Source organism: Larimichthys crocea, chromosome X (genome assembly GCF_000972845.2).
Source record: "Larimichthys crocea isolate SSNF chromosome X, L_crocea_2.0, whole genome shotgun sequence".
NCBI classification, from domain to species: Eukaryota; Metazoa; Chordata; class Actinopteri; family Sciaenidae; genus Larimichthys; species Larimichthys crocea.
This window is the reverse complement of record NC_040020.1, coordinates 13,087,754-13,110,185: the sequence shown is the minus strand read 5'-3', so window position 1 is coordinate 13,110,185 and position 22,432 is coordinate 13,087,754. Positions and strand designations below refer to the sequence as shown.

At 40.9% G+C, this 22,432-nt stretch overlaps 2 protein-coding genes across 2 annotated transcripts; one reads left to right on the top strand and one right to left on the bottom strand.

The window, feature by feature from the left end:
• The first annotated feature begins 55 nt into the window (after positions 1–55).
• On the top strand, positions 56–1,481 carry atp5md (ATP synthase membrane subunit k). Its single transcript, XM_010734200.3, has 4 exons — positions 56–185; positions 970–1,074; positions 1,179–1,272; positions 1,365–1,481. The coding sequence occupies exons 2-3, from the start codon at positions 988–990 to the stop codon at positions 1,266–1,268; spliced, it is 177 nt and encodes a 58-aa protein (XP_010732502.1). The 5' UTR covers positions 56–185; positions 970–987; the 3' UTR covers positions 1,269–1,272; positions 1,365–1,481.
• taf5 (TAF5 RNA polymerase II, TATA box binding protein (TBP)-associated factor) lies at positions 1,364–6,335 on the bottom strand. Its single transcript, XM_010734201.3, has 11 exons — positions 5,890–6,335; positions 5,056–5,284; positions 4,619–4,934; positions 4,342–4,505; positions 4,024–4,159; positions 3,801–3,921; positions 3,587–3,716; positions 3,255–3,419; positions 2,954–3,131; positions 2,261–2,438; positions 1,364–2,055 (listed from the first exon to the last, which is right to left on the bottom strand). Exons 1-11 carry the CDS (start codon positions 6,308–6,310, stop codon positions 1,841–1,843), a joined length of 2,253 nt encoding a protein of 750 aa, XP_010732503.1. The 5' UTR covers positions 6,311–6,335; the 3' UTR covers positions 1,364–1,840.
• Positions 6,336–22,432: the final 16,097 nt, after the last annotated feature.

Here is a 22,432-nt window from a genome sequence, read left to right as displayed (position 1 = left end):
AATGATTGACACTCTCTTTAGCCATTCAGTGGCTGTTTTAGACTCACACTTTGAGTGACACTGCTTTGGACCAATGAGAGCACACTGCTGCGAGTAGGCGGGATTTCCTTGTGAATTTAGCATTGCGGCCTCTGCTGAAGGGCACCTGTCTTACTCTGTGTGCGCAGGGGTCGTGTGTGTTAGAGGTAAGTCATAACACATTTAGAAACTATTTCAGCTTTTCACTTTGGTTTTAATAACGCAGGCTTGCAGCCATGCTATCGTTAAGACGTCTGTGTGACATTGAGCTGTGTAGCAGACGGTCCGAGAGTTAAATTAGCCAGCAGGCTAACCTAGCACAGAGTGTGCTATCTAACGAGCTCCGCAGCTATGACCGATGGAAGTCAGTCTGAATGAAATGTCTGCTGTTAGTGCATCCATTAGCCGTAATGCTGTTCAGATTTAAGCGGGTTAACCTGCCAGTAAATAATTTAATACTGCAGCAACGCTAAAGCTGAAGTTTGCTCCCAGCTAGCAGTGTTAGCATGTGAAGCTCAGACACTCTTATACAGTCGGTGCAGGAAGCTTCAGTTGCCACTTTATAAGCGCCAAACATTGTAATTTATGTGTTTGGCGACCCGGAATAAAGTACTCAAACAAAGAAGAGCTAGACGTGATCGAGTTTGTCCCACTCAGTCCTGTCAAGAGTTGACAGTACAGTTTATCTGACCAGTACCAACCCTAAGCTTCTCTTAGTATCTAAATTATTATTGTCCCCCATCAACCTGCTAGTAATGTTTTGATGTGGCAAATCATGACGTCATCCACCACTATCCCAAGGTCTTCAGTGTCATGGTTTGCCCAACCAACAGTCCCAAAGCAAAACACATTCAAGTATCTATCAAGGATGATAAATGACTTAACCTGAACCCATGTTTATTAAAACTATATTGTTAATCGCTCGATCACCTTTTATTCTTCTTGTGAAAGGACCATTAACAATCCACCATGGGAGGACACGACGCCGGAACCCAACACCAGTTCACTGGGATCGCCAAGTACTTCAATGCGTACACAATCACAGGAAGGAGGAATGTAAGTTTGTGTAACTTGACTGTAAGCTTAACTGAATTTCTATATTCGTAGAGATTCAGGGAGTTTCTCATTGTGCTTTTTCTTTCTTTTTGTTCTCCTTGTAGTGTGTTTTGGCCACATATGCCAGCATAGTAGGCATCGTCCTTTTCTTCAAATTGAAACCCAAGAAACAGGCTGCCGTCACAGCAAAGTGATCATGTAAGTCATCGTTTGAATCTCACGTGTATTTTTTTTTTTGCAAATGATCGCTCCGTTCATTTATCTAAAAGCCCCTTGTTGTGTCCTTACAGGTGTCCATTCTGACCGTCGTTTGACAACTGGAGTGGAGGAAGCAGCTGGACATGCTTGTAATAAAATATAATTGTTTGGTTTCCCTATGTTAACAATAAAGAACATGCCCCAAAATATAGAAAATGTTTGTTTTATTTACAGTGTAGACCAGTATAAAAGGCTATTATACAGGAAAATGAGCCACATGTTGAACAAAGCTGTACTCATGGCAGTGATTTAAAAAAAAAAAAACACAAAACAAAAAAAACAGTCCTCAATCAGCAATGGCACTTTCTCAGGCATGTGGATATCTGCAACAATCAGAACAGGAGGTGTTTGTTTTCATCTTCATTCGCACCAAAGATGATCTGCTAATACAGTTTTGTTGTATTCCCGCTGCACCCAAAACCTATTTAGTTACTTGCTGAGCTTAGGGACCACAAGTTTGCTTCATTTCAAGTCTCTATAGATAATTTTCTCATAATTTAATAAAGTCTCATGGATTGTAGGACCCAGCGGCCAGTAGCAGGTTCCTGCGGGTGAAGTGAAGGTGTACGACGGGCGTGGATTTCGACATGTAGGTGCCTAGCAGAAGCTCCTGCGAGTTATCTTGTAGATGGATGTGCCCTGTAGCTGCTGTGAAATCATCAGTCTCTAAATCATCAAATGCTTTCAAAGAATCCCACAGACGCACCGTGTTGTCCATGGAGCCTGGAGAAAATAAGAAACATTGTCACTTTATGTTTGATTACAGAAACCACTCACATCTGAATGAACACATTGAAATCAATAGAGAGACTGGAGGGGTGCGGTCTGGTATTCGGTATGGTCTTCAGTAACTTCATCATTCTCTAATTCGATTCAACAGATTAATTCAGTTAACAGACATTCAAGTGATGTACAAATTGTGACCCACCGGAGGCGAGGATCTCTCCATCTCTGCTGAACTTGAGGGAGTAGATGCTGTCTGTGTGGCCTTTAAGTTCTCCAATCATAAGTCCATGGCCGATGTCCCACAGAAGAACTCTGCCATCAGTGGCTCCTGAAGCCAAGAACTTCCCATTGGGAGAGAAAGCCAGCGCATGGATGGGACCCTTGAAGATTAAATCAAAAGATAGTAAATATCTCTGCAGAGGTCAATTATGCGAGTCGATAGCATCTTTAAAAACTAACTAAAAGTAAACTTGGCTATAGATGTGACTTTGTTTTTATGTTAATGTAGTTTTATTTGCTTCACCCTGGTATTGGTGTGGGCTAACAGTGGCCTAGTTTGAGTGTGTAAATGCTTCATTTTCATTACTTTAGAGAACAGAATACAACCCTACTGACAAGGTGTAATAACTCATGCACAACCCCATGAAACTGATTTTCTGCTTAATGCTAACGCTGCTCTTAAGATTTTTTTTTTTTGGCCTTTTATGCCTTTAACGATAATACAGCTGAAGATAGACAGGAAGCAGGGGGAAGAAAGAGGAGGAGTGACACGCAGTAAATGGCCGTCCGATGCGGGATTCGAAATGGGGCCAGCTGCAGCGAGGACTAAAGCCACACGGGGCGGCCACTACGCTACCGACCGCCCCCTAACGCTGCTCTTGGTGACTTGTCTGACCTTGTGACCGGTGAAGATGCGGACGCAGTTTCCAGTCAGGACATCCCAGAGGCGGATGGTGCGATCAGACGACCCTGTGGCGACGTAATTGGAGTTGGGGTGGAAGCGGGTGCAAGTGACATCAGCTAGGTGACCGGAAAACATTCGCAGAGGCTGGTAGTGATCTGTTGCCCACAGACTTGTTGGAGAAAGCACAACATGGACCAATGAGAGCCGTCTGTAGACACACTTGCTTTGTATCAACCTCGATGTTACAGCAGAATGTAGAACGACTAATCGGTTGAATTCTGCAGTTTCTTACCGAGCAACTCTGTCATGTCCTCCAGAGATAAAATAGTACCCATGGGGAGAAAACTGGGTGTCCCACACTGGGTAGTTATGCCCTTTGTAGCCCACTAGACAGGTAAATGTTTGGAGACTCCACAGCCTGATTGTACCATCTTCAGAACTTGACAACAAATAGTTTCTAAAAGACAAAACGAGAAGGTCAACAAGAATTACCAAACTTATATTTAGATGCACGTCAACAATTTCTATTTTCCCAAATAATTATAGTTAATATTTCATTAAAAACATGCTTAGCTTGACTTTATAATGTAAAATGCGAAAAATGAACGTTGAAATGATTTATACCTGTCAGGACTGAAGCTGATGCCATACACTGGTCCACTGTGCCCATAGAGGATCTTTGACTCGCTGGCCGTCTTCTCATCCATGATCCTCTCCAGCACATCGTCTGACTCTTTGTCAATCAGATTCAAGTCTTGAGAGAGAAAAGTGATTCATGTTAGAGAAATTCAAAATACCATCAAAGGAGGTTGTCAGCGGTAACTGTTGTACACCGTACCTGCTGCAGACTTGACCTTGCGGAGCTTTTTCGGCGTGACGCTCCACACCCGTACCGTGGAGTCAGCAAAGCCTCCCGCAATCAGGCTGGAGTCATCTGTGAAGTCCACTGCAGTCAGACCCTGCAGGATAATAATTAAAAACTCCTGTAGATCACAATCTACTGTCTACTCTTTACAACTCTGACTTTGTCACAGTGAGTCGCTGTGGTTATGAGTTATTACCTGGTAAGCATTGAGAAAAGAGTAGAAGCAGATGGAGGGGAGGTTATCTGGTCCCAGGCGGATCCGCTTGGTGGCCTCCTTCATGTACATGATCTTGTCCAATTTGTCTGAATCTTTTAGTTCAGGAAGAGGTATCCTGAACAACAAGAAACAACGTCAACAAACAGTTTCAGCTTGCAAGTAAAGAAATTATGTCAGTCTCTTTTTAACACTGAAGCATGTAGAGGCCTGCGAGTTTTGGAAAGCATAATAACCATTAACTTGTACTTGTCTTGTGCTGTGTGTGGATAAGTCAGAGTTTTATACTGGTGTATCTACCTCGTCTGTGAAGGTGCATTCGGGTCCTGCTTCTTGCTCTTGGAGCCCATGCTGTCCTTCTTGGGTTTCTTCTTCTTGGGTTTCCCCTCCTCGTTCTCAGCCTCCTCGTCCTCATCATCGAGAGGAAGCTCAATTTCTGGTTCCTTCAGCAGTCCATAGTAAACCTAAATGAATGATAATAACACAACAACGTGTTATTTATTTGAATTGAACACATTTGTTTTAAAAGGATCCCATCATATATTGTTTGTGTGAGCGTAGAAATCATAAATCCAACCTTAGCCTTATTGGCCTCTCGCTTGGCCTCTCCAGCCAAGCTGCCAGACATGGCGTCAATCTGGCTCTTGCTGCGTGGCATGCCATCAAAGATGTCAATGTAGAGGTGCTCCTGGATGATATTCCAGATCTGGTTGTTCTGACGCTCCTGCAGGTGCCTCTTGAGCAGCTGGTAAGAGTCACGTGAGATACGCAGCACAAACTTGCTGGTGCGGAAGTCCAGGAGGGTCTCATTGCCTCTCATGTGCTCCTTCTTGGTCAGGCTGGACAAAATACGCAAGTCATCCTCGTAGTAGCACTCTTGATCCCCACTGAACCTGAGGTCAGGGGGGAAACGAAAGAGGTCGGGTTATACAAGTGTGCAGAGTTTTTCTAAGAACAAAGTCAAGTAAGCTGTTTATAGCTGGAAGGACAAACAATACGTGAATGGAAACTCACTTTTCAAAGAACACCTTGGCCTCATTCTCGTGATTGTTGTACACCAGCTCCAGATACATGTGCACAAACAGTGGGTAGAAGACCTGGGACAGCTCTGCTCGGTGACAGTCCAAAACAGATTCTATGAACTTCTTCAGGCCGCTGTAGTAAACCCCGTATAAAGCCGGGTCTCCCTGCTGGCTGTATGCTGACAGCACCACGTTGACGTCTGGCTGATCTTCACCAGGAGCTATTGATGGAGATGAGAAGTGAGATGCGCAATCTAACTGTAATAGCCATGTTACAATCTTTAACAACAATACTGTCTTATTTTTTATATTTTTAAAGATTTGTTTAACAGTTCTTGTGGTAAAGAATAAAACTATATTTTTTAACATAACTTGATATAATATGATCTAAACTAAGGCAACTTAATGGCGACTGTGGATGAAGAGTATGTGCGATGTGATAGACAGCTGGGAAAAGCTACAAACTATGACATAGTTATGACGAACTAGTCTAAAACGCACAATTTCTACAGTACTGCATACTGGTACTCACTTATAAAACTGTTAATAAAAATGTTAAGTTTATTAATTGTATTGCTTAGCTTCATAACACTTTATGGACATCCTGAAAATCAAAGGAAAATGAGTGAAAACATGAGAAACTGTACACTCAATGACCAGAAACATCTGTACAATGTAATGTAAAAGCTTGACTGGAGATCAACATATGTCAGTTTATGGTTCACGTTTCTGGTCAGAGTATAATAGTAGTAACTCTGTAATAGTTATCCATGGAGGAAAAACTTCACTATGAGGAAACATGTGAACAGCAGTACAGTGTTTGTACCTTTGGTTGGCGCCTGAGCTGCAGCGGAGGATGAGACGGTCACCCTGCTGAGAAGAGCGCTCGCATCCCCGCTTTCCAGGTCCACACCGCCCGCAGCACCACCCGAGCCTGCACCGGATGAGTCTCCCCCCTTCAGGTCCAGTGAGTCCTCCGGTAATCCCGCTTCACGGCGCAATATCTCGACGGACTCAGTGAGTTTGTTCTTCCTGAGGAACTGTAGTACTGCCAGCAGCGTCTGCTGGTCCTCCGGGGCTCCCGCCACACTTTTATTACTCCCAGCCGAAGAAGCACTGGAGCCGGGGGACGGAGAGAGAAGTCTGCCGTCGTTTGCATTATTATTCCCGCCGCCGTCGTTTGGTGGCTCTGTTTTTATGTCTTTCTCTTCGTACGAGTCCACCATACCACCTTGTACGGCCGCCATTTTCGAAATGAATTGCGCATGCGCTAGGTTTAGAAACGTCGACCGGAAATCGTCACGCCGTGCTGCGTGCACGAGGTCCCGCCTCCCGCGATAACAATAGAAACTGATTAAAAAAGATTAAATCTAAATTAATAACTCATTATGATCATCAGGCTGGAGTCTGTCCTAATAGACCTCAAATAAACAGTTTTTATATTTATTTATAACTATTGCACGTTTTACAATTCTTTTCAGGCTCAGGTAAACTGTATGAATCTGAGCAGTAAATGAGCAGTATTATTTTTATGTGAATAAAACGAAAGAGCAGAGCAGAGTTTTATTTATACATAACTTTGTGTGTGCACTTTAAACTGGGTTGCACATTTTATTTCTTATTAGATATTTACCATTTTGTACCAGGTGGTGGCACTTTGGTCCCACACAATCCTGTCCAGCCTGGAGCGTCCACACCTGATGACCTGCTTGGACAATGTACTGCTGGTGCCATAAAGAAAAACAGAGATTATTTTCATTATCGATTAATCTCCTCAATGTTTCCTTGAGCAATCGATTATTTGTTTCGTTTATAAAAAAAAAACAGCAAATAAAAAATAATTCCTATCACACATTCACATTGACACCTTTATGTATGTCTTATTTTCTTTCCAATGAACAGTCCACACCCATATATATTTAGTTCACTATCATACAAGAATGATAAAATCTGAAAAAATGTTTTATATAATTAAGCAGCCGAAAGCAGTGATTTTATTTATTTATTTTATTTATTCTGTCAGCTCAGTCAAGATAATAATGTTATGTAACTTATTTAACATATCTGATTATTCTGAAACAATTGAACCATCTCCCCCTTTATTTGAAATACCAATACTTGTATTTGTATGACTACTCGATCAATCAAATGTGTGTAATGTATAGACAACTTGTAGCGGAGAGAATCGAAACAAGAGAGACAGAAAGTACATACAAGTATCAGCAGGATTCACTTTGCATTCTGCTGAGGCTGGATTTCTGCCCATACAGAATAACACACCGTCTTCCGTCTCCGAACGCTCTGAACCCCCTGTCAGAGACACGCTCATATACTGCTGACTGTGCATCTTTCTGGTCAGCACATCATCTGTTTTCATCTCCAGGAAACTGTCAGTAGAAAATCACAACTTAATGACATTTCATTTTATTTTTCGAGCCGTGGAGGAGACATGTTTACTCACTGTTTCAGTGCTTTGCTCAAGGTTGTAATGTTAGAACGACTCAAATAAGTAGATGAACCTTCTTTTGACCTTGATAGGTGGAATTAATGTCAGAAAAATGAATGAACGTCTTGCCTAAAATTTTGTGTATTGCCTGTTCCCTCTGTATTATAATCTTCACTAAAAAAGCTGACCAGACAGTTTATCTGGCAAGGTAAATCCCCAATGCTCTCTTTAGATAAACTTGACCTAGGTTACGCCAAGAGAGGGTTGATCACTCTGTTTGATTTTCTATATAAATGGGATGGAAAGTCAATCAAGGCTATCACTTCTAAACCTTTGATAAGTGACTCACTCTAAACTTGGCTCAAAATACACAAGATGTTTGGGTGAGATGTTTTTCTGTCTCTGAAGCCTCCCTTGTGGGGGGATAAGGCTCATCCCCATCTTATACCAGAACAGATATTTTCAGTCTTTGCTTAAAAAGGGTGTCATTCTCTTTGAATCTTGTTATATAGATAAGATTTTTATGTCCTTTCAGCAATTAAAACATAAATATCAACTGCCTGACAAAGACTTGGATGAGAGGCTAGGCACACATCGCCGGGATGACACTATTATTTATTTTATTGTCACACTTTAATTTTATTGTTTTCATGTTTTTGTATTGTCAATGTGTGTGTACAGGACATATGAGTATTATTATTATTATTTCTTCTAACAGACGCACTTATATACTGCTGACTGTGCATCTTTCTGGTCAGCACATCATCTGTTCTCATCTCCAGGCAACTGTCAGAAGAAAATTAAATTAATAACATTGCATTTTATTTTTCAATCAGTGCAGCAGGAGCTGTGACTTGAATAAGTGGATGAATATATACTATATATATGTGTGTATATATATGTGTGTATGTGTGCATTATACAGAGATAATAAAAGATCATATAAAAAAACATCAACAACTCAGCAGCAGGTTTAAAAACATGCAGGATGGCTGAGGTCCATAGTAAGAGGTGGGACAAAAGAAGGGTTCACAGCAGAAGCAGCAGGGCGTTGTATAACATTGCAGTGGCATTGCTCTGTATGGAGGAGAGATGGGGGTTGGGTGGGGTTGATTGGTTGGTTGGTTGGTTGGTTGGTTGGTTTGTGGGTGTATAGGAGACACACATGTTAACATCAGCAACTCAGGGCATGGTCATTCTGTGCAGTCTTATTGTAATGCTGCTAATTAGGATGTGAGGATACACGCATGATAGCACGCTCTGTGGTGTCATCCTCTGAATGCCAATGTCAATGTATGTGGTACACAGAAGAGGATCAGCAGCTTTACATGTGGCTGACACAGCTTTTGTTGTATTCACCTTCTCTCTTACCTGGTAGATGTGTCAGGCTTAAGGTCATTGATTTAAGATCTATAGGCGATCCCTTCATATAATGATTTTCAAAGAGCCTGCTGTGCTGCTCCTGCTGTGCTGCTCCTGCATCACTGCGAAGGAAACAGTGATGTTTGCGTTTGTATTTGTACGAGAGAATCACTTCACTGAACTGTTGTTGAAGTGCTTTTATTTTGAAATGATGAAATAATGAAAGATAATAAAGACAGACAAAGCAATCTCTTCTAGTTGCTGTAATGTTTCATGGCAGCTCACCAGTGCTGACATTGATTTGAAATAAAAGTGAGTGATTACATGCAGCAGTCCGCTGGTACTGGAGGATTGAACTGTGTAAGAGAGACTGCAGACATTTAATTAAGCTATAGTTATACTTTTGTAACATTTTGAGAATCTGGCACTTTATATTTGACATCATACTTTAAGTGTAATCTATTTGAGAAGGAAATATTGTACATTCATGATAAAAGCTGAAGCTACTACTAAGCTCATGCAATATGATGCATTCAGTTAGACCTGGATCATCTAACATGATTATACTTCCTAAATAAAAAAGCACCATTATTTTACACCCTGACATTTTCCTGTCTTTCTGTAAATTCCATGATTATATTTTCCTTTAGTTTCCCACTTAACTCCGAGAACTTCCTCTCTGCTATAACAGTAAATGTCAGCATTCTTGTGCAACCATTTATTTCCTCTGTGGAAAGTAGACTTGTGTCTCTTGTCCACTTTAACCTGGAACTTAAACAGACCACCTTTCCCTAACCCTTTGTCTTGCAAAAATCCCAGTTTTCCACATGTGTCATCTTATATTCAGTTCAATCTTCTCACACGCTCTCCTCGCAATAATAATGAAATGGGTGAGTGAGGTGGGGAGAGACGCATGTTCAGCTGAATCCTCCTTTCACACCTCAGTGATGACTTCACCCAGTTCCTCTTTGTGTGTGTGTGTGTGTGTGTATGTGTATGTGTGTGTGTGTGTGTGTGTGTGTTAGGAAGCTGGAGGACTCTCCCACCAACCCCCCATCTTTCTGTCAGGAGGCAGCAGGGTGTGGTTTCATCCAGCAGAGACATAGCTTTGTAGGTGCACATACAAACCCTCAAAGAAAACACTGTTTCGTGTTTACTTAAAAGCCTGAAATCTAAGTTACTGTAGAGCCATGACAATACTTTGTCAGAGCAGTAGAATAGTATACAATCCAAATGTTAGAAAACCAATTTTAGCATCATACAATACTCATGCTTATGTCATTATCATGTCAATTTCTGCCATTTCTGTACCTCAGTTGTCAGAGGTTACGTGGTACAAACCAGTATAATGCTGCTACCACTAACATGCATGACTGATTTAAATCAAAAGGCTATTGCTTTGTGTTTACATGGTTAATGCATCTCAGGAGAAGATGTGCTGTTGTAGCTGTCCCCTCAAGCTGTTATGTTTAGATGCCAGTAAAAATGTCCTCTGATGTGATTGGAGGGTATGTTTATAGCAGATGTGCTAATTGGTATTGGTGGCACCTCACCAGACCTTAAAAAAAAGAAGAGCAGGTTCTGCCCTCATATACTATAAAATCCTTCAAAAAAAGATTAATCACCAAAGCTTATATTTAAAAGAATCTGTGCTTTGCAGGAAAATGTGTGCAGGTGAGGCAACAGTGATGTGATCCTGGGAGAGCAGAGCGGGGTGTGGCATTCGCTTTCAGTGTTTTTATGTTTTAATGCATGCATGTGTAGGGTAGCTTTTTCCCATGCTGCGACAAATGATGCAGTGAAGCTGTATTTGTAGATTACTTGAAATAAATTCACTCTCCCCATAAAAATGCTGAAGGTGATAAGACTGTAAAGCGAAGTGATGCTTCCCTGCCTTGCTGCAATTGTCTGTGCTCACACTGTTATGATGGTGTTATTGTTATCCAGGCAGGAACGCCCAGTGGTCGACAAGATCTGAGATGCTTACCTGCACATTTAAAGGAAAAACAGGAGCCTTTAAGGAAACACTGCTTTTCTGTCTTTGTGCAGTAAACGGTCAGGAAACGCAGCAAAAATCCCCCCCACCGAGTTGCACAAGTAAATAATTCATAAGGTGTGACACTCAGAAGAGGTAGAAAATGCCCTAGGAGAAAAGAGGGAGGAAAAGATGAAGGGAGAGAAAAGAGGATAAGGAGGGTGAACGGGGAAGGCAGCATGGTGGGTGGGATGTGGAGCGGGTCAGCGAAAAGGAGGGGTGGGGCGGTGCATGGGGAGAGGTAACAAGACAGAAAGGATGGTACCAAAGCTCAGAGGACGTATGATTGATAGAGAGGAAAAAAGAGGAGCTCAAATGGGATTATGAATGTGAGAGGTGACGTGTATCGGTGAGAGGCAGGTGTAAACGAGGGCGTCAAACATATGAGTGCAATAGCTAACGAAGAGAGCTTACAGTATAGCAGATTTCGAGCACTGATGTAAGAGGTGAGCAGAGAGGGAGGCAAGGGATGAGGGTGTCTCCTCTAGTAGCCATTAGCAACAAGGATGAACTGTTTAATCACACTGAGGTGAAGCATTAAAGCAGAGCTGCAGCAAAGGCTGATCACCGCAACTGTGATTTAAACCATTACTCCACCTGAAAAACCTTTTTACTACATGACCTAGAGGCAATATGAAAATACATATATTTTATTTGGTTGGATGTTGCCTTAACTCACTCAAAGCACTGAGATCAAGTTATTTCTGTTTAGCTTCTATCCCGTCCTTGTCTTGCAGAGACTGCTCTTATTTCCTTTGGCCTATGTGAGGTGTGTGTGTGTGTGTGTGTGTGTGTGTGTGTGTGTATGTGTGTGCATGCGTGCATGAATGCATCTTAGAGACTTTTGCTCATCCAAGTGGAATAATGGGTGTGAAGGCAGAGCTGTGGTACTAGAGATCTCCATTTTGGGGAATGAAATGTGGGGAGCCTGCATTATTTAATAGTGACCTAAGTGGAGTGCTGGATCCTGCACGCACGACTGAGGCTCTGCAAGCCTCATGGATGGTGATGGTGGTGGCAGCCTCAGAAGTAAACTTGTAAAACCTCCAGAACAGCAGGGGAAAAATTGGGGGTAAGTGAATAAAATACACTCTTTACTGTTACAGAGCCTATCTACATAAACATCAATACAGGTTTAAAGAACAAACAAGTCTTTTAGTCTGTTATATTCAGATATCAAAAGTTTTGAACTTATTAACTTTGTGTTATGCTAATTTGGTATCAATTTGGTATCAGACGATGTTTTCCAAGATTGCCATGTCACTAATGACGGTTAACCTGAATATTTGTTTAAAACTTGTGTTATTGTTGTAAACATAATCATACAGAGGATGGCTAAAACTGTAGAAACCCTAAACTCTAACTCTAACCCTGTAGAAAAATATCAAGCCAAACATCAAGTAAGTGCAACAACCCAAGACATAGCAGCCAGCTAATATTACTTATTAGTCCAACAGCAAGAAGCCCAGCTCACAAAGGTCTGGCCAACAACTCATTCAGTCACTCTCCTTGTCTATTCCTAGATCGTCAACATCCTTTTCACATTTCCCGCTTGCCCAGCTCTGGTTCTAGCATGACACCGTTTCTCCCCCTCATCTGCATTCCCTTGCACCCCAGGCCTCAAACCTCCTCTTCCACTGGCCCAAAACACTAACACTCCCCTGGTGCTCTGAGCTTGCAGACTCGGCAGTCCAGTTAACAAACCAAGCTAATCGCAGCTCAGTTTGCAGCAGTCTACTGAACTTTGTAAACCACAGAGGGCTGATGTGTAGACAGGGGAAAACACGAAAATATGATCCAGTTTCACCAAAATCAGTGAAATAATTGGTGGTCTGTGACTTTGTGCCGTAAAATGTTGCATACTGTGATCATAACTGTAAAGAGTTAAATAGAGATTACATGTGTGTAGAAGCATTCATGATCTCAATAAACCTATTTTAAAACTCATTTTATATCAAGTTGTTTTCACTTTCTGCACAGCCTCTCTACTCTCTATCCCTCTATCCGCTTACTGTTTCTCTCTGTTCCCTCCTACGCTTTTTCTGTCACTAGAGATCTAACCAGGCACTTAAGCAGGCTCCCCCACTGCGGGTCCTTCACAACACAATGTTGTGCACCGCAGTTTCTTTATCACTATAAATAATGCAGGCCCCATCTAAAACTAATAAGGCAGCACGGCACAGTGAGGCAACGAACTCAAACTAAGAAACACACAGAGTTCTATTGAAGCATTTTGATTCAACTCAACATTTCATGCATTCAAAACTGTATCACATATTACATCATTATTATGGCTGCATTAATGTTTGTTGTTGAACGACATGGTGCTAGGACAGAATGAAGCTTTACCTAAGAGACAATTCACCGCATGGGTGTCCTTTTTGTTCCTGCAATCTTAACCCCCATAAGAAAGCTTTCCTACCAAATTAGCCCTCTCTGCGGTCCATTGAGCATGTCTAAAGATTATCACACACACACACACACACACACACACACACACACACACATCACACACAATGACTGACAGCTGCTGTGAGGGTAAGATAAAGAGGTGGCCTCCAATTTGCTAAAGGTCAGAGCCCCGGTACTCAAAACCTGAATCGATAATTACAATTTTCTAACCAATGGCAACATAAACATTTAAAGCATTTTATGATGTCATTAGAGATACCATCTGGATTACAGTGTACGTCTTTTGTCTGCCGTTTTACAATAAATACAAAGCGAAAGATTCAAAAACAGAGTGAGAAATGGTTTAATTACTAGCTCTTTCCATCCATTTTACATTTTTCCGAGGTATCCCCTCATAAATTAGAATTATTTATCGAGGGATATCGCACCTCACCCATCTAGTGTGTGTCACAGTGGCAGGAAATCTTCTCCTAGGACATCCATGACAATAGACTGATACAAAGATGTCTCTCTCGCACGTAGTGCACATCGGTAAATTCCTTAAATCTGTCGATAGGACTTAAACTAAATCCTGATCTGATTTGTAAGACAAAGTGTTAAAGACCACTTTTTCTTAGGTTTCGTAGGTTATCAGTTAATTTGCTGGAAAGGATACATTGATTTTCATTCAGTTGCCTGTCATCATGGAGGTGAGAGACCTTGGCTTCTGCAGGGCTAAAATGTAGTCATTCTTTCTGTCTCGACCAAATACATCAGAAATGACAAACAGGCGAAAGCACAAACAAACCTATTCATCGCGAGGCAGTGCTCTTTGTTCTTCTTGAGGTATGTGTGTGTGTGTGTGTGTGTGTGTGTGTGTGTGTGTGTGTGTGTGTGTGTGTGCGTGTATGTGTGTGTGTCTCAGACACAAAATAGAGGCTGTGGGTTGGCTGAGGTTCTCCTTTGTTAGCCACTATTTGATGTCACCAAGGGGGAGGGTGGACATTATGATGGGAATGTCCTTGGGGATCGACCGACCTGTGCAAAAAAAAAAAAAAAAAAAAAAAACAGCAGACAGATGTGTGATGGCACAAGCACAGACTGGTATATTTACATGAACAGACAGATGCACACAGATTTTACACATTAATATGCATAAATGCATACGTGTTTACATTCACTCACAAACCACCAGTCTGCAATTCAGGTTAGATTTTAGACACATTAGGCCATAAAAACAAATTTTCACTTTTCTATATTTTACTGCTCCGACTATAATTACAATAATAAGAGAAAAATCAGTGAAATTCAAGATTTGTTGTGGTCATTACTTATCTTCAGTTACAGTTTCAGTTTCATTACATTAATGTTGCCTTTACAAATATGTAGGTTACCTACTATTGCCAGTGCACCCGCATACAATCAGGGATGCTGTCTTTTGAACTGTGCGTTGATAACAAGCCTGATGGTCCTTCTCATCTTTAGTCCGAAGGACGCGGTTTCTATGATTTCAAAGAATTCAGAATATGAAATTCTGACTCGTCAGACCACAGGACAGATTTCCACTTTGCCTCAGTTCATCTTAAATGAGCTCTAGCCCACAGAAGGCGACAGTGTTTCTGGATCTGCTTCATAGACGTTTTCCTCTTTCCTGGAGTTTTGACTGTCATTTGTGGATGCAGCGACAAACTGTGTTCACAGATGATTTTTGGAAGTGTTCCTCAGATCATGTAGTGATGTCCATGACATTGTCATGGCTGTTTTTTTGATGCAGAGCCGCCTGAAGGCCTGAAGATCACGGCCAGATATTTCTTATGATTCTCTGAATCTTGTAGACAATCACTGTAGACAATGATATCCACAGATACTTTTCATAAGGAACATTATTCATAAATTATTGTACTGTTTGCCAGTGCAGCCTTTCACAAAGTGGTGACCCCTCCTCATCTTTACTTCAGAAAGGCTCTTTGTTTTAATACCCATTCATGTTACTAACCTGTTTCAAGTTAACCTCATTCACTGTGAGATGTTCCATCAGGTGTTTTCTTTTAGCATTTCACAACTTTTCCACTCTTTTGTTGCCACTGTCCCAACTTTTTTCAAACATGTTGCTGGCATCAAATTCAAAATGGGCATATAATATTCCCAAAACAATAAAAAAAAATCCTCAGTTTCAACATATGATATGTTGCCTTTGTGCTATTTGGGTTTAAATGTGTTGCACATCATCACATTTTGTGTCTATTTACATTTTACACAGCATGCCGACTTTCCTGGAGACAGTTCACAAGGGAATTAGATGAAATATTAATAGAATCCTTTAGCGATATCTAAAATTACCCTTGGAGTATGAAGCAGAGGAACTAGCTTGGTTGCTTATTTTATATCTATCTCTAATGGAATCTGAATGAGTTTAATGTCCATTTATACTGTGCAGTGTAATGGCTCAGACTTGGGAAGCAAATTATTCAGTTTAATTAACATTTCCATTGACATTTCCATCTCCCTGAGCAATAACAGGACATCTTCACCCTCAGAGAGCCTGTAATTATGCTATTTGATGAAAAAAGACATGCAGGACGAACATCAGTTTGACAGACTATTAGATAATAGTCTCATAGGACGAACATCAGTTTGACAGACTATTAGATAATAGTCTCATCTACACATCTGGAGAGTTCAGATCCTAACCTCACAGGGCATCTTAAAACTATTGCTAAGACTTAAATCTACAACTTCACGGTGAATACAACTGAATCACTAACAGATAAAGTATTTTATGAACAGGCTTGAAGAGATTTACACAGATGAGTGATATACGACCTCTCAGTCTGCTCGAAAACTGACCGTACAAGCTTCTAAACTGCCATTTAATTAATAGCTGATCCTGCTCCATCGATCTGCACTCTAATTATGGGGTGTTAGCTTAGTATAGATCAGCTACCCTTGTGATACACGCAACCGCACACAGGCACATCAAGCATACCTCCACACCACTCAGCCGGACGTTTTACTGTAGCCACTTTATTGAGCGAGGTAAATATTTGAACAGTTTACCAGACAAAGACGTTGCCTGAATGAGTCTTTGGCCTCGAGTCCCACAGGCTAAGAATCAGATGACGGTTTTAATTATGGCTCTGGCAAGATAATGGAATGCTTTTGGTGTTTTCTGCCCGATCAATAGCTGTTTATGTGTGTACAGTGACACAGTATATCAGCCTCTGGGCAGACTGCCAGCAGGTGGGGAATGACTCCAGTCAGCACTTTAAGAGAGGGGAGAGGAGGGGTGAGGAGAACGGGGAAGGAGAGGCACACACATACACACATATGCATGCTGTATGTCTGGACGTTGGATGCTTCGATGCCTTGCGTGCGTTTGCCGTGTTGATGTAGTGCAGCACAGAGGGTGGAGCTTTAAAAGCTGACTCTGATGGATCTGCAAACTGCAGCACCGCAGTGTGGACTGGAGACGGACAAGAGACAGACAGACAGACAGACAAAAGGGGAAGGACATGGACTTAGAAATGCACAAGAAAGTAGATGGTAAATTCTGAATAGTGATTGAGGGTTGGAGTTATAAGTGAATGAATGTTTTGGGTGCGTGTACTTCTTGCAAATTAGGTCTACAGCCACCAGTTGGTCTTTCTGTTGGGCTCTGTAGCTGTGGATAAAGATGTTCATGGTTCTTCAGTGATCACTGTTGATCACACATAATGCGGATAGTGTGTCAATCTGGTGACATTGCATGAGATAAATGGGATGTACTCACTATAACAAAATCTTGGCTGTGGTTTGTTGTCATCTGTGTCAAATCAGTGCTGCACTGTCAAAACAAATTGAATCAATGAGTTAAAAACATGCGTCCAAAGGTTTCTCTCTCTCAATAAGAAAGGCGTTAGTGTGATATGTTCCAATAACTGTCTCTGCTTTTATATAGAGAACAACTGCTTTGTTAACTTCGGCAGACTATTTCTTCTCCATGGAACGATGATCTTGGGAAATCATAACGCCATAAAGTCATTCTTTGCTGCCTTGATCTTGAGTGATGTTGTGTAATTACCCTGCACTCACCCATGACCAGCAGGTTAGACTGAAAGACTCACTTCCAGGGAAACATTCAACAGCAGTCCATCGCTAATCTTAATGTCATTTCTTCACGCTTCAAGGTTGAAATAGATATTGGCACTCAAATGGGCACAGGGGAGTAAGGTGATGACGGGACTGGATACTTTAGCACCACCCACCTAACCACCTACCCACACAGCACACCACACATCACGTACAAAGACATTATCACCTTTAGTAGGTGAAGGCTGAAAGATACATGTAGCAAGAAAGAAGCAATAAAACCTGGAAGCCACTTCACAGATAAACCAGCTAGAAAATAATTGAGCAGACAAAAATGGTACCATTTCTCTACAAAGTGCACTTTATTAAGCATTTACAACTTACAAATAATTGTTTTATTAATGATTCAGGAATAATTTCTAAAAAGGTATCTCAAGTTTGAAATTTGGGTAAATATACATACTTTCTTAACTTTCGTAAAAACACAATCTAATGTGTAGTTAATAAACAATTTACTAGTTGTTGTGGAGAAATTGCTGAAGTCAAAGGTCAATGGTGAGGTCAGGAATAAAGAAAGTGTTCAGGAGCCTCTGATGTCTTATGCTGTATTATTTATTGACGCTTGGCCAAGGAGAATTAGAGACACTCTCAAAGTTCATCAGAAGTGCCTGAGTCAGTCTCACATTCTGCCCAACTCATCCTGGTGGTCAGACTTTAAACTCCTACAGATAACACCACAAATGCTATACGCCCAGAATAAGTCAAAAAGAATGTTTTTACCCATGTTAGTGTTACTGTCACGGCACATTCTAGTCTGGAGACACAGATGTCTGTTTATGTTAAAGAAACATCAACGGCAAGCTATCTATTATGTCTATGAAGGCAGCAATAGGTCTCTTTGACCTTGGCCACCACAGTGTTGAGATAGGCTGGCACCTACTGTTCTCAACCAAAGCCAAACAACTAATACTGCTGAGGACCTCAAGACCCACACGTGACCTTGTGTAACCTAAGAATAGAAAATTCAGTCCAGTCAATTTTCCTAGAAAGTAGTACTACATTTTTCTGAAACCCTCTATTGTTGTCCATCTCATTCAAACAACGCTCACCAGAGTTGGTCAGGTATTTTTGCAAATATCGAAGACTACTGATATGAGGATACATTACAACAGACTGTTGATGGTTATTTTACGTTTAAGCTGCAGACTTTGATGATGAATTGATGAATGATTTTACAGATCTTTTACAGATCTTTGTGAATATTGAGAATATTTACATAGCTAATTCTTGACTGGGAGTGTAGACTGCATGTGCACTGACTTGCAATTAACTGCCTTTATATAGCACTTTTCTTTACCTTACCGGATAAAGTGTTTTATAATATTGCATCTCATCAACACTCACACACTGATGGCGGCAGAGCCTGCATCCTATGCCACAGACCCTATCATCATTAATGGACAACACACACTGACTCCTGAGCCACAGATGCCGGTTTGTCACGGTGACTTGCAATTCCTTTGAGAAATCTATATCCAACGATTCTCTCCTCTCTAAGGGTCCTTTGATGATTTAAGATGATTTATTTACATGAACCTATGTGGACAACACTGCATATACACTGTGCTACACTTTTCAACTTAAGCTTAAACAATTTTCTATTTGTCATTTTCTTTATAAAAAAGGACATGTTCAAACATGAATGACCTTCATGCCTTCAACAGCACTGAGTGTGTGCTTTGCATTTTGATGTGCTGCCACGTGCACTGGGATAAGTTGCAACTTCAGACAGACTCAGATGCGATGCAGGATTTCTCCATGACTTGTTTCTGCATATCAGCAAACAAGGTACAGTAGATGGTAGAGTTAAGGCTTGTGGGTGTTGGGATAGTGAACAAAAGAAAGCAATGAAAGAAGAAAGGGTGTGGCAGCTATGTAGACAGTGTGGAAAAAAAACAAGTGCTCCAACAAATTAGTGTACATGTAAGTGCTTTAATCAATCACTGCCGGTCACTGATCAGTGCTGAAAAGTAATCAGTTGAAGGTTGGCTTGCAGCAGCAGAGAATACAACCTCCCACCTTTATGTCTCATTAGGTGCATGTGTCACTATTGTTCCTGCACCTCACAGAAGAAGGATGGGTGAAGGGGGCAGGGGAGTATGGACAGCACCACCTCCCCCCTTCAGTCAGACAGGGTTTTCATGGTTAGACACAAATCCTCTCAAAGATAAAGATAAAATATCAAACCAATAAGCTAAAAGAAGCTAATGTCTTGTATCTCCTAAACAAACAATAAAATCTAGCAGTGTGTGCAGCATGTACATATACATACTTTTACAAACACAATTACAAACAGCAGTGATACTATTTGGTATATAGTGCATGTGTGAATGTTGATATTTCATCAGGGGGGGCTCTGCGAAACGGAAACTAGATAGATAGATAGATAGATAGATAGATAGATAGATAGATAGATTATCAGTGTGGTTTCTTTTGTCATATTTGTTCACAGCTCATGAAAAAAAAATAGAACAAGGGCGGTAGTCTCCAAAAGGAACTGGATAATGCTTTGGGGCGCTTCTGCGTCATGTGTTTGCCCCCATAACTAAGTAATTATTTGCTAACAGGGGTCACTGTAAAATGTTTTTAAGGTGAATGGTAAATGGACTGTACTTATATAGCGCCTTTCTAGTCTTCCGACCACTCAAAGCGCTCTACACTACATATCTCATTCACCCCATTCACACACTGATGGCATTGGCTACCGTGCAAGGTAGTGCTCATCAGTTTAAGGATTTAAGCATTCATACACATTCATACACCGATGGCACAGCCTTCGGGAGCAAGTTCAGTATCTTCGGAATGCAGACTGGGGAGCCGGGGGATCGAACCGCCGATCATCTGATTAGTGGACGACCCACTCTGCCTGTGAGCCACAGCCCCGTGTTACATAGGTGTTGATAGGTCATTGTTTTGTCAACAGTTTGTTCCACAAAGTGGGAAAGAAATCACTTTATGCAGCTTTAAAGTGAATCCTCTCATCTAACTCCTGGCAAGAAAGTGTGTATTTGCCAAAATGTTAAGATAATTCCACTTAAGCTAACTGGCTGCTGAATGACCATTTGTACTGCAATGACCTTTTTTTAGACGATCACTAACCGATTACAAGATCATACCTACCTACCTCCACCTTGGGTAAGATTCATATGAGTGGCAAAATATGTGAATCATGAACCCATTGCAAATACATAACAAGATAATACCTGCAGACTGTCCAAGGTGACCTGTTGTACCGTGCACAGACCAGTGCAGACTCTTCATCATCTTGAAAATCAGTCCAATGTGGTTATAATTGGCCTCTATATTTTGTAGTGTCTGCTCGGGTTCCTCTGAGTAACAAAAACAAGGACCAGGGATCATCTCTGCCTGGAACAGATCAGTGAAGAAAGGTTGACTTATACTTAGACAGACATACATTGCTGGTTACTCTGTTATTAATAGTCTTTATAAAATATTAGTGCAATTTTAAAGGTGCATGAATTGAAGTCCTCGGGGCCTGAAGATTAATGACAGCACAATTACTCTGTCTGACCTCACACCTGCACAGTGGCAGAGCTAATGAATGATCACAATGATGTGGCCTAATTATGCTCGGAAAAAGGTAATGTTATATAATTTTACTTAGTAATATCAGTGGAAATAAGTGGATGTTTTTTGGAATAAGTTGTAGATAATAAGATATAAAGAATAAATCATTCTTTTATGGATGTAGATAACGTACATATCATGTCAACATTGCAAATCGCTGCACCAGCTCGCCAACTGCAGTTTTTTTTAACAGTTAAGACAGTGGTGAGGTCATTTTAGTTGGTTATCAGTGAGGAATAAGAACAAAGGAAAGAAAAATTATGACAAAAAGATGATCTTTCGTGTAGTCTTTCAAGCGGTCAGATCATCTGTCGTTAGAGCTCTATCAAAAGTTTAAAAAAAAGGGAATTCTTAACACTTATCAATGAAACAGAATAATCTAAAACGGATCAGAGGCGTCGCTCTTTTTTAAAAGCTTTGAGCTCGCGATCATTAATTTTTCCATTTGACACTACTTTTACACAACCTCTTAACTAATCCCTCATGATACATCGAAGAGAATTCTTTTCAACATCAGGCCGAGCTCAACTTCTGTCACATCTTTATACTTTCATTTCCCCTTTGTTCTCTCAAAATGCTGTGTCATAGTCTGCAGGCCGAATGGTGAATAAAAAGCCCTGGATGGGCTCAGCTGCTCTATTATTGATTAGGCAGCAGCAACACACATGAACACACACACCTCTCACGCCTCCAAAGAGCTGAAGGAACATTTTAGGACATGATGGTGATCTTTGGACACAAAGTGTGTATCTACTTCTGTATCAAGAATGCTTTAACATGACTGAAGATAATAAAGATATAAATAACTGATACAATATTTTCTTTTTAGTTAATGATCTTTTATTATTGAAGAATAATAAAAAAATGCAACCTGTAGCTGACAGTGCCATTATAAAATGTATTTCGGAAATTGGCTGGAGCTTTATGAGAACGCTGTCTTGTTATAGACTCATAAACCAGAAGGTCATCATCCAAAATGATGTATTAATGTGAGTGTGATTCCAAATTACAAATGATATCAATGCTGTCAGCGGTTGCACACTGCAGCACAAGGTTACTTTAAGGATTCATCCCTGTTGGGATGTTGAACTTGTTTTGCTGCACTCTTGCACCCTCCCTGGCCTCCTCCAAAATAATGAGTCCCTTCTGAATACCGACCAAACAGCATTTCGTCTTTGAGTCAGTGACTGTATCTCTGCCAAAGTTTGACAGACCATAACTGTAAGAGATAAGTAACATAGACAACTTTCAGGGAGGTAGCATGCACAATATTTAGTAACTTAAGGTTGTCACACATTAGAGAAACAGTTTTTAAGATCATTTTTACACACGTTTCCTATAAAACTAGGGCTGTTTCTGCTGCAGCCTGAATTCTGACAGAATGCCAACAGAAGTGAACAAAATCTCATGTTTTGCCAAA